Source organism: Nicotiana attenuata, unplaced genomic scaffold, assembly GCF_001879085.1.
Source record: "Nicotiana attenuata strain UT unplaced genomic scaffold, NIATTr2, whole genome shotgun sequence".
NCBI classification, from domain to species: domain Eukaryota; kingdom Viridiplantae; phylum Streptophyta; class Magnoliopsida; order Solanales; family Solanaceae; genus Nicotiana; species Nicotiana attenuata.
The window spans coordinates 43,840-55,982 of record NW_017675935.1 but is presented as its reverse complement, the minus strand read 5'-3'; the positions used below and the strand labels follow the sequence as shown (position 1 = coordinate 55,982).

General features: G+C 38.4%; 2 protein-coding genes and 1 non-coding gene across 3 annotated transcripts; 2 read left to right on the top strand and 1 right to left on the bottom strand.

The window, feature by feature from the left end:
- Positions 1–5,741: 5,741 nt before the first annotated feature.
- On the top strand, positions 5,742–5,825 carry TRNAL-CAA. Its single transcript has one exon. It is a non-coding gene; the product is annotated as a tRNA-Leu (tRNA).
- A 702-nt stretch (positions 5,826–6,527) lies between these two features.
- On the bottom strand, positions 6,528–9,273 carry LOC109220586 (putative NAC domain-containing protein 94). Its single transcript, XM_019385050.1, has 3 exons — positions 8,364–9,273; positions 7,535–7,839; positions 6,528–7,439 (listed from the first exon to the last, which is right to left on the bottom strand). Exons 1-3 carry the CDS (start codon positions 8,542–8,544, stop codon positions 6,774–6,776), a joined length of 1,152 nt encoding a protein of 383 aa, XP_019240595.1. The 5' UTR covers positions 8,545–9,273; the 3' UTR covers positions 6,528–6,773.
- Positions 9,274–11,086: 1,813 nt separating this feature from the next.
- LOC109220585 (ribonuclease H-like) lies at positions 11,087–11,581 on the top strand. The gene has a single exon (XM_019385049.1). The coding sequence runs from the start codon at positions 11,087–11,089 to the stop codon at positions 11,579–11,581; it is 495 nt and encodes a 164-aa protein (XP_019240594.1).
- The last annotated feature ends 562 nt before the right edge of the window (positions 11,582–12,143 follow it).

The window sequence follows — 12,143 nt, the reverse complement described above, 5'->3', positions numbered from 1 at the left end:
AGTTGAAGAAGGGGGTCAAAAGGAATGAACCTATGTTCCTGGCAACCCTCTGCATTGAAGATATAGAACGCTCCTCGGGTCCCATTCCTGAACCCGTGAAGGAGTTACTACTGGAGTTTGAAGATGTCATGCCACAAGACATGCCAAAGCGGCTCCCGCCTAGGCGCACTGTGGACCATGAAATTGAGTTGGTGCCGGGCGCGAAGCCACCTGCCCGGGCGCCTTACAGAATGTCACAACCCGAACTCACCGAGCTTCGGAGACAATTGACGGAAATGCTAGATACAGGGATCATTGTACCCTCCAAGTCCCCATATGGGTCCCCTGTTCTATTCCAAAAGAAACATGATGGCAGCCTGCGACTCTGTGTGGATTATCGAGCTCTAAACATAATCACCGTGAAGAACAAGTACCCTATTCCCCTAATGGCGGACTTGTTTGATAGACTGGGTGGTGCTACGGTGTTCACCAAGATAGATCTGAAGACAGGTTATTGGCAAGTTCGGATTGCAGAGGGTGATGAACACAAGACGACCTGTGTGACAAGATATGGGTCGTACGACTTCCTGGTCATGCCGTTCGGCTTGACCAACGCCCCTGCTACGTTTTGCACTCTCATGAACCAAGTCTTCCGAGAGTACATCGACGAATTTGTGGAGGTCTACTTAGATGACATTGTGGTATATAGCCAGACATTGGAAGAACACCTAGTACACTTGCGGAAGGTCCTAGCTCGGTTGCGGGAACATGAACTATATGCAAAGTTATCCAAGTGCTCCTTTGCTCAGAAACAAATTGATTTCCTCAGACATGTCATCGAGGAAGGACGCATCAAGATGGACCAACAGAAAATCCAGGCCATCACAGATTGGCCGCCACCTAAGGATGTCCACGCCTTGAGGGTGTTCCTTGGCCTAGGCAACTTCTACCGGCGGTTTGTGAAGAACTACTCACTTATCGCAGTGCCATTGACAGAACTCCTCAAAAAGGTCACACCTTGGGATTGGGGACCAAGGAGAGCAGAGGCCTTCAACGCATTAAAAGCGGCTATGTCTAGTAGTCCCGTCTTGGCCCTTCCTGATTTGGCCAAGCCGTTCGAGGTACAAACAGATGCTTCTGACTATGCCCTCGGCGGAGTCCTGCTACAAGAAGGGCACCCTGTAGCGTACGAGAGTCGGAAGCTGAAGGATGCAGAGCGGCGCTATGCCGCCCATGAGAAAGAATTATTGGATGTCGTCCACTGCTTGCGCCTCTGGAGGCACTATCTGCTGGGAACCCCGTTCGTGGTCAAGACAGACAACACAGCTGTTAGCCATTTCATGACCCAGCCGAAGCTGAACGGTCGACAAGCCAGGTGGCAGGAACTCCTAGCTGAATTCCACTTCAACTTGGAGTATCGCAGTGGAAAGACCAATCATGTTGCTGATGCGCTCATTCGGAGAGCTGATCTAGCATCGGTGTGCCTACTCGCCACCCTAAGGGGGAGCGAAGTAGCCACATCCATCAAGGACCAAATACGGGATCTACTCATCAAGGATCCTGCTGCTCAGTATTTGGTTGATTTGGTAGGACAGGGCAAGGCTCGCCAGTTCTACATGGAAGATGGTTTTCTGAAAGTAAAAGGGAACCGACTTTATGTTCCTAAAGGAGGAGATTTGTGGAGGACTCTTCTAGCGGAATGTCATGATACTCTGTGGGCCGGCCATCCTGTGAAGAACGCACCATGGCGTTACTTCGTCGTGCCTATTATTGGCCTTAAATGGCCGATGATGTCGCTCAGTATGTGAAGACTTGTCTAGTATGCCAGAAGGACAAGTCGGACCGCTTGACACAAGCGGGACTCTTGGAACCACTCGCTGTCCCAAAGAGACCTTGGGAAAGCGTTTCCCTGGATTTCATCACCGGATTGCCCAAGGTCGGAGATCTCACAACCATCTTGGTTGTGGTGGACCGGTTTTCCAAGTATGCCACCTTTATTGCAGCCCCACAATATATATCATCAGAAGATACAGCTCGACTCTTCTTCTCTCATGTCGTCAAATATTGGGGCCTGCCCAAAGACATTGTTAGTGACCGCGACTCACGCTTCACTAGCAACTTTTGGACCCAACTCTTCAAGTGCCTTGGGTCAAAATTGAGTCACAGCTCAAGTTTTCATCCGCAATCTGATGGCCAGACGGAGCGGTTCAATGGTATGCTGGAGGAATACCTCCGCCACTTTGTAACCGGATCGCAGAAGAATTGGGTGAAGCTTCTGGATGCTGCTCAACTGTGTTTCAATTCACAAAAGAGCTCTAGTACCAACCAGGTGAAATATCAGATGTAAGGCAATCTTGTGGTATAGTGGAGTTAGGCTGTGGGGAAGTATCTGAGGTGGAAGGAGGTATAGGAAAAGTAGAATTAGGGCATGGGGAGGGATTATCTTGAGACATATGGGAGAAGGGAAAGATGTGTTCAATGAAATGAACATCCCTGGACACAAACAATTTTCTGGTGGTGAGGTTCAACAACTTATATCCCTTTTGACCAGCAGGATAGCCCATGAATACACATGCTATGGCCCTAGGATCAAACTTTCCTCTGTTATGTGACAAGGTGGAAGCATAACAAAGACAACCAAAACTTCCTAAGAAAAAATAAGAAGGTGCTTTACCAAACATTAGATGATAGGGAGTATGTCCTTTGAGCACTCTAGAGGGAAATCTGTTGATGAGAAATGTAGCTGTTAGGATGCATTCTCCCCAATAGCAAAGAGGCACTTTAGATTGAAAAAGCAAAGCTCTAGCAATCTCTACCAGATGTCTATGTTTCCTCTCCACAATCCCATTTTGTTGAGGAGTTCCCACACATGAAGTCTGATGCAAAATACCTTGTGACAAGAAGAACAAGGAAGCTGCAATACTGCTGCCCAATTCTAGAGCATTATCTGACCTGATAATCCTGACCTTAGAATTGAATTGCCTTTCCACCATGCTCAAAAAATATTTTAGAACTGAAAATGCACTACCCTTTGTGCTTAGTAGATAAGTCCAAGTGGCTCTACTAAAATCATCCACAATAGTGAGAAAGTACTTGTATCCATTGTGAGTAGGAGTTCTATAAGGACCCCATGTGTCAATATGTATTAATTCAAAAGGTTGCTTTGTTTTGATATGACTGATTGGAAATGGTAATCTAGACTGTCTTGCTAATGGGCAAACATCACAATGACAACTAGAATAGAAACAAATGAATTGGAACTGATATATTTCATTGCATTGAAAGGCAAATGCCCCAATCTTACATGCCAAAGTTTTACATCAGATTCTGATTTTGCTGAAATAGGAAAGGAAGTTGAAACAGCATTAGAAAAAGATCCAGGCAACAATCTATTAGCTGAACTAGAAAAAGAAGTTGCAATGTTGGAAAACAGGGTTCTAGGTTCTGTGACACTAGACTTCACTAAGTAAAGTCCCTCCTTAGCTTCACCAAAAACTTGAGGGCTCTTCATGAGAGGGCCCTGCAAAATACAGCCAAAAGAAGTGAAAACTAAAAGACATTTGAATCTTTGACAAAGTCTACAAACTGAGAGTAAGTTGTATTTGAAACTAGGAATATACAAAACATTTTCCAAAACTAGACCTGGGAAGATAGAAACACTACCAGCATGAGTAACCTTTACCCTAGAAGAATCAGGTAACTTTACCATAAGAGGAAAAGGTAGTGGTACTAGGAATAAGAATGTGTTGGCATTGAAACACATATGTTCACTTGCCCCTGAATCTATAATCCAAGAGTTGGAGAGATTAGAATTGGAAACTGAATAACAGGAAGGAGAATTAGTAAACAATATACCAGAAACTGAATTTGCATTAACATCTTGAGAAGTTCCCTGTCCTGTTTGTAGTTGATTCAGGAGATTAACCAACTGGCTGAATTGATCAGATGAGAGCTTTTGAGCAAATTGAGGTCCCTCTACCATGTTGCCATGAATTTCCTTTGTATCTTCTACCACAGTGGCTGAATTTCCTTTTGGAGAATTTTGCAGTCTTTTGTTCTTAGTAAATTTGAAATCAGCAGGAAATCCCACAAGTCTGTAACAGTTTTCAATTGTGTGATTAGTCATCTTACAGTAGGAGCACATCTGTGTATTCTTCTTTCCTTTGTATGCAAAATTTCCTTTATAACCAGTATTTCCATTCTTCTGTTGAGGGGGATGAGGTGCTGCAGAGTTCTGATAACTCTGAGGTCCTTGATTCTTCACCATGAAAGAAGCTCCATCTGTTGGAAATTGAGGATTAACATGAATTTTCCTTTGATTCTCATCTTGCATGAGAAGTGAGTAAAACCATGAGTATGTTACTCCTAGCCAATACATAGGTTTCATTCAAACCCATGAGGAATTGGAATAGCCTCTCATCTTCCTTAAATTGCTGCATTTTCTTCTTTCCTCCACATTCACAGTTGCATGAGCACTGCATATCAGAATTAAGAGTGTCTAATTCATCCCATAATCGTTTCATTCTAGTGAAATAAGTGGCAATGTCAGCAGTCCCTTGTACTAAATCAGCAAGTTCCTTTTGCAGGTGGTAGAGCTTGGCACCATTAGGTTGCCCAAATCTGTGCTCCAGATCTAACCAAAGGTCCTTAGCAGTCTTTGAGTAGAGAACACTATCAGCAATGACCTTGGTGAGAGAATTCAATAACCAAGAGGTTACCATGTGGTTGCATCGACTCCAGGTTGAGTGATTAGGATCTGTGAGAGGTGGCATAGGGCATGAGCCATCAATGAAGCCCAATGTGTTCTTAGCTGACAGTGAGATGAGGATGGATCTGCTCCAACCAGCATAGCCATGACCATCAAATGGGGTGTTCACCAGTATCATACCTGGTGCATCAGAAACATGAAGGAAGAAGGGATGAGAATAATCAATGGAGTTTCCATTGCCTGCTGCTGTTGAAGAAGAAGGGGTGTGTGTGAGTGGAGTTTCAGTGACATCTGAACCAGGAGCCATGGTTGAAGAAGAAAATCAGAAAATCTGAGGAAAATGAAACGAGGAAGAAGAGCTACTGCTCTGATACCATGAAGAAATTGAGAGTATAATTGGAGAGAATTTTCTGTATATTGAATTGATCTCATATGTACAAGGACACTGTATTTATATACATGTATTTCTAGAAAAGAAAACAAAGGGAATAAAAGAATAGCCTATGAAATATGTACACTTGTCCTAATATTATTTGTGTATGTCTAACAAAATAACTAACACTATCATTCCTTCTTCAAATGGCACAATACGTGCATGTGGGAATCTTCTAGATTTTGAGTGCAAATTAAACGGACCAGATTTAATCCATCAACATTTCTTTGAACAGCTGAGATGAAGCCACGTGGCTCATTGACTGCCTTAGTATAGTCAAAGATGAGATTGTGTCTTAGCCTAGTTTTGTCCGTCGTCTTCAACCTTAGCTTTCCTTTTCCTTCTTCTTCATCCATCTTCTGCAACCTTCTTTCTTGTCCACAATCATTTTCGTTACAAAGCATGGATTCATTTATTCCAACAGAAAGAGAGTCCTAATAGATTAGAAATTCAGGGCAAAATCCTAACAAGATGCAAAATTGGTTGTGTAAAAAATGGGATTCGAACCTCTTGTTGTCTTCATGTTCTCCTTCCGAAAACAAGTCGCTAACATTATTTTGTTTTGTTTTTCAGTTGTTTGTTTAGAATTTAGAAATGTTTGGCAAAGGCATCTGCATAGTTGTCAGGGTGGCCGAGTGGTCTAAGGCGCCAGACTCAAGTTCTGGTCCTCGTGAGAGGGCGTGGGTTCAAATCCCACTTCTGACATTTACTTTTGACCTTTTAACAATTTTTTTTTTTAGTTTTAAAAAAGCAATTCCTTTAGGTCAAAACTCAAAAGTAAGGTCTAATGAAATGGAAGAAGCAGGGAAGAAAGCAGGACGATCAGCGAAGAAAAACGACGGGGCAAATCGCTCAGGTGAAAGTGTAGTTTAAGCGTCATTAATTCAACTAATTGCTTTTCTGCATATGGCCTTAGGCATGGTGTTGCTCCCTGGACTGAACCATAAAAAGCACCTCTAAATCTTTTTAGATGCTCACATAATTAAGAAATATTATTTTCATCTTGATAATTTTAAGGATAAAGTTTGATCCAGTCTTATTATAGTTTGAAGTTGATCTAACTTGTTATTTATCCAATTTGTACGCGACCTTTCTTAGGTAAAAACAGCTTCTCAAATTAGTAAAAGATAACTTTTTTACCCTTTTCTTTGAGAACAAACTAGAACAGGTCTCAAAATCAATTTAGAATTCAAGTTTTAGAGAGTTCCCAAACCATCACTATGTCAACAAGTAGTATATGGTGCATGTATGACAAAGTAGTGTTAGCCTGTTAGGTCTCAAACAGCGTCTAATCTGATAAAAGTTTGAGGGGAAAAAAATGAAAGAGAAAAGTCCAACTTGAGAAAGGAAAAACATTCTACAAAGCATACTCTAGTACCTAATGAAGACTAACGAAACATGAAAAAATATCCAAACATATTATGTTTAAATTCGAAGAAAGCCAAAAGACTGAAAATAAAACATAAAGCTGTACAATAACTTTTAACAGGATATCACTGTTTTTTGAGTGCTATGACTAGGTTTTCTTCTTCCATTTTTTTCTTTTGGCGTCCTGTATCTGAAACAGACTAATTCGGATACCGGTGCCGATAGGGAAAATAAAGAAGAACTAGCTGTACACAAAGCCAGGAGATTCTCTTTTTGGGTGTAGAACTAGGTGTAGCATTTGTTTGTTGAATCGTAAGTGGTGGATATCTCACTAGGACATGAAGGAGAATCCCAACTCAAACTAGGCTTCCATTCATCAGCCAAACTAGTTGTCAAACTGAAAGGAAATCCAATTGATCTAATGTTTTCCCATTGAGTAGTATTATCATTTGTTGAATCTTGATTACTCCTTAACCCTGCTTCATCATCTTCCATACCTGCACTTCTTTGCATCTCTTGTGATGAACTAATTGAGAAGCTGTTCAGCTGTTGATTTGGACCTTCAAAATCAATAGTCTCAGAGGTCTTGATGTCATCAGTGATTAAGGCGGGGGATGTGTTGAAAAACATAGAAACCTCAGGGGAGGAAAACATGTAGTTGTCTGTGCTAGGACTTGAAAGAAAAGATGATCTTGATGCCATAGTATTAATTGTTTTATATGAAGGAACATTTGAGGCTTGTTGTAGTAAGTCATTGTTACTGGATAAGTGGAGAAGTGATCCAGTTTCAGTTAAAGAAGAGATATTCTGTGAGCCAAAATGAACAGTTGTACTTTGATTGAACACCTCCGGAGATGCAACTTCAGATACCGGATTTATCCAAGAGTAAGAAAGAGCTCTATTTGCCATTGAGTTGGTTTTCTTGAATATTCTGCAGATAGCCCACGAATCCTGCAGGAACCAAGTTGAACATAGTGATTTAAACTAAGGTAACAAAGTCTAAAATGGATAAAAATGAGGTTAATTAAGCTATATAGTGGACCTACATTTGGTGGAAAATTTCTATCCAAGAATTTCTTAGGTTGTGCTGACTCAATATTAGTTGTAGGAAGGCGAAACTCGTGCATCATCCAGTCAGTCTTTATGCCTCTAGCGGCTCTACCTCTGTAGAAGACTAAGGACTTCTTCAAACCAATACATTTGGTGCTATCAGAGGAATATATTGGTCTGTCAGTTCCAGTGGCCTTCCAAAAACCAGCTCCTGTAACACGGTTTGGACGGCTGCTGTTCCTGTACTTACGGTCCCTTGGACAGTAAAAATACCACTCTTTTTCCCCGGTACATGCTACCTCTGGACAAAAAATGGGAAGTCAAAGAAATATTAGAGTCTGGTTCATAATATGTAAGAATGACATGCAAACAAAAATAGTGTGACATCTTCTCTAAGTCTAAGATTTATATTGATTTTCTGAAAGGAAAGAAACATATAGTTTAAAACATTCTTCTTTTTTTCAAAACCAGACAAATTAATGCTCCAAATATGCATAAACATAGACCAACCCTGATGCATATTATGTGATTGCAGAAGATAGCTACTGCATGTTTAAAAAATGGTCAGAAGTTTCCTTGGTTCTTTTTGAGTTACTTCTATACACTATCACGCAACCTAAAGATAACTATAAGTAACCGTTCACAAAAATTGGATTAGTAGCCTGAAAATAAGGGAATTTACTTCCCACAATACGTCAGTGTACACAAGTTAAATCTTTTTTTACTAGTACGAAAGCAAGGACGGTTTCCTTTCGTGAAGAAATTAGAAACGGAAAAAGAACCTAAAGAGTCTGGAAATGAGATGCAGAGGAATTATTTTCTTACTTGGAAGATCCCATGGATCAAATTTATATATATCCACTTGTTTGATGAGCTCTATAGGAAGTGATCTCTGCTGAATCTTTCTCTTAAGATAGAATCCAACTAACTCTTCATCTGTCGGATGAAATCGAAAACCAGGTAGCATCACTTCATCAAGCTTTTCCACATCACTTTTGTTATCCATAGTTTCTCTAGTAAAAGTCTCAGTGCAAATCAACAATGTAATTCTCAAGTAAAGGTCTCAGGGCAGAGTTTTGATTGGGATAGCAACTTAGAGCATAGTAACATAGTTTGAGGCCATATTCTCCCTTAAAAACTGCAACTTAAGGACCAAAGTGAAGGCTATAGAGTTGTTTAAATCCAAATTTATGATCTCAACGAGACTAAAGAGTTAAGTGTGTATGGAGATATGTTTTTCACACCTCCCATGATGTGCTATTGTTGGCTACCTCTTATATGTTATTTTGAATTATGGCAATCAAAACAAAATGACAAGGCAATCTTCTAATGAGATTAGTGTATAATTAATATATTAATATGTTGGAGTTTGAATAGTTTTTTGTTTAGGGTGCGCTCTGATTACTGTTTGACAACGTTTTGTGTACATCCTCTGGAAGTTCCTCTGATTAAAATATGACTTTTAGGTCATTGGATCTAAAAATGGCAGTTTCTATTCTCTGATGAAAGCTTCTATACTTCCATAATCTTATTCTTTCAGCGACCTACGACCACGTGACCTGCCTCATTTAATATTTCGGATTCGTAGATATTCATTAAACAGAATTTTGAAAATAATTACAGTAAATAACCACTTAACCCCTTTCAATTTGGAACTACTCCCCCGTCTCATGTTAGTTGTCATGTTTCGCTTCTCGAAAGTCAACCTGATTAATTTTCGGAGCTATATTGAATTAGATCAACTTAATATTTCGAAAATAAAATTTGAATATATAAAAACTATATGAAAATTACTACAAGTTGCAATTTTTCTTATGTCTTTTTTTTGGTAAATATTTTTCTCATGTCAATATGATGAAAATATATTTTGAATGTTAGTCCAAATTTACATAGTTTGACTCCCGAAAAATAACACATAACAATAATTTGGGATGGAAGGAGTAATAAATTCGCTAGTTGGATAAGGAAACACTCATAAAATGTTGTCTTAAGTGTTTGTCTTGTCACTTTTGTCTTTTAATTGATCCATTTATTTAGTCGAAATTTTCATTACAACCTTATTCCCACTTGGTTACAAGACCATTGAATTCATGTGCAATGCGAGACATGAATACAGTATGATGATATATTTTCCGACAAACCTGAATTTTTCTTAGCATAAGTTACAGAGAATACAACGTAATTCTTCAATAAGAAAATCTCGCATTAGACTTGGTTTAATTTACCGTAAAGTATCTTACTTTGGATCAGTAAAAGAGATTAAGATGGTAAAAGAAAGGGGTAAATTATGTATCGTCAGAAGATTGATGGATCTGGAAATTTACGTCAGTGCATTGATTTAGGTTGGAATTTGGAGAAGATTGAGTATAATGCAAGACTAGGTTAACCACATTGTTTTACCAGCATCTAAGTGGTGAGCATGTGCACCCAAATACAATGAAGCTAATTAATGGGTAAATATTGCAGGTCACCAAACAGTAAGTCACGAGCAGCTCACCTACTAGAGTTGACTTGCTGTTTGACTGCTTCTGTAATCTTTTGATCATCTATTATTACTTTCTTTGAAATGTCGTCAAATATTTCGAAATCAATATTTATCAAAATCACTAATATATTAGGACCAAAGAAAGTAATAATTATTTTGTTTAACGTAGAGTAATATAGACGAATAACACTTCTATATGACATTTATGAACATGATAAAATTTAAGGCGAAAATTGCTCTTTTTTTTTTAACCCATAAGAGGTTGTAGTACGTAGTATATGAAAAGTTGGGAATTTCTTTTATTTTACTCATCTGCAATGATGAAAATATCACATTAATCTTTCAAAGAATTACATCACATTTTCAAAATGTATGCACGCTTTGATAAAATAATATTTACGACTGAAAATGACTTTCTCATAGTTGCATATGCAAAATGATGGCGATTGTGTTTAAGTGTAAGGAATCAATTATTTATCGATATATATAAGTCTTATAGCATGACATTTGTGTGGCACTTTGCTGATTTATCAAGGGGCAAGGAAAAACGGAAAATATATTTGGCCAAACCAAGAATGGCCCAAACGTCCCAAATGGGGGCATAATGGTAACTTCGCACGGCTTTTGAGGGCATAATGAATATTTGTGCATTTTTGTTTTCCATATGTACCCTTTGGCAGATTTTTCGTTTTAATTTAATTTTTTTCAACAATTCTCTCTCACTAATTTAATTGTCTTACCTTCCCAAGATGCATGCTTCATCATTTTCCATAAAGCTCCTTTACATATACTATACTAATTAAACGAAATACACTAAAATATACATATACTATACCAATTAATCGAAATACACTAAAATATACAGATAATATATTAGAGGAAATACATATAAAAATTAGAGGAAATACGTATAAAAATTACGGATTTATGATTAAAGTGGTCACTTTCTAACCCTAAACACTTAATATATTTGGCCAAACCTAAAAAGCTTTTCCAGCCCCCATTTTTCTATCTTTGTTTTCTCCTTCTTCATCTCTTATCTTTCTTAGGGTTAGATTAAGGAATGGACCACGGGAAGAGGAATAATGCTTCGAAAGTTTATGTAGTGTTTCGTGGTAAGAGGCCTGGATTGTACAACTCTTGGCATCAGTGTGCTCTTATGGTTATTGGTGTCAAGGGTAGCATCTTCAAGGCCTTCAAAACGTATGATGAAGCCATAGCAGCTTTTAATGAGTTTAGAAATGGATCTCAAGCTGATAGGTTATCGACATCGAAGGTGTATGTGGTATTTCGTGGTAAAAAGCCAGGATTATACAACTCTTGGTGTGAGTGTGCTCATATGGTTATAGGTTTCAAAGGAAGCATCTTCAAGTCTTACAAATCTTATGATGAAGCAGTAGCAGCATTCAATGAATTCCAAAAAGAAAATGTTTACAGTGAAGAACAATCTTCAAGTTCGTGTGTTGATGAAAGTGATGTTGTAGCAAGTGCTATGTCATCTGTGTTGTTAGCTGGAATGTTTGTAGGGATGAAGATTTCAAAAAATTGTTCAGTTTGATTGTTGATAAGAGTATTTTGTTCAGCTTTTGATTATTGTTTAGTTTGGTTATTATCAGTTTGATTGTTTAGTTTGATGTGTTACTGGTTGCCGCATTCAATCTCTGTAGATTAGAGTATTTAGGATGCCAAAGCCTTTGTCTTTTGTACTCCATGTTGGAATGAAATAAAATATGTCTCTTGAATTTATAAAAAAAAATTATTTTGAACTGAACTGAATGTTTTAGTTTGTCTATATTGTTGGAACCTTGTAAGTGCCAAAGTGTTATCATTTTGAACTTGTTTTAATCGGTACTACATTGATTCATAAGCACTCAACTATCTTCAAGTACTCATCAACTATCTTCATAAGTTTAGTATGTGCTATATTTTGCATCTTGAAGTACTAAACTATCTTCATATTTATTGACAATACATTTTCCTATTGTCCAATGTTGATGTCATAAGTTGAATGTGCTATATTAATTTGGAAAATAAATTGACCAATTTTAGAGGACTTAATTAATCTTTACAGATGTTACGTACTTTCATTTCATTAGGCATCAAACGAACAGTTGCAATAT

Excerpts from the sequence above, each read along its gene's own strand:
- LOC109220585 (XM_019385049.1), top strand. The coding sequence starts at position 11,087 with ATGGACCACGGGAAGAGGAATAATGCTTCGAAAGTTTATGTAGTGTTT.
- LOC109220586 (XM_019385050.1), bottom strand. The coding sequence starts at position 8,544 with ATGGATAACAAAAGTGATGTGGAAAAGCTTGATGAAGTGATGCTACCT. Across the intron at positions 7,840-8,363 it reads TGATCCATGGGATCTTCCAA|AGGTAGCATGTACCGGGGAA; the intron begins GTAAGAAAATAA and ends TTTTTTGTCCAG. Across the intron at positions 7,440-7,534 it reads ATAGAAATTTTCCACCAAAT|GATTCGTGGGCTATCTGCAG; the intron begins GTAGGTCCACTA and ends TGGTTCCTGCAG.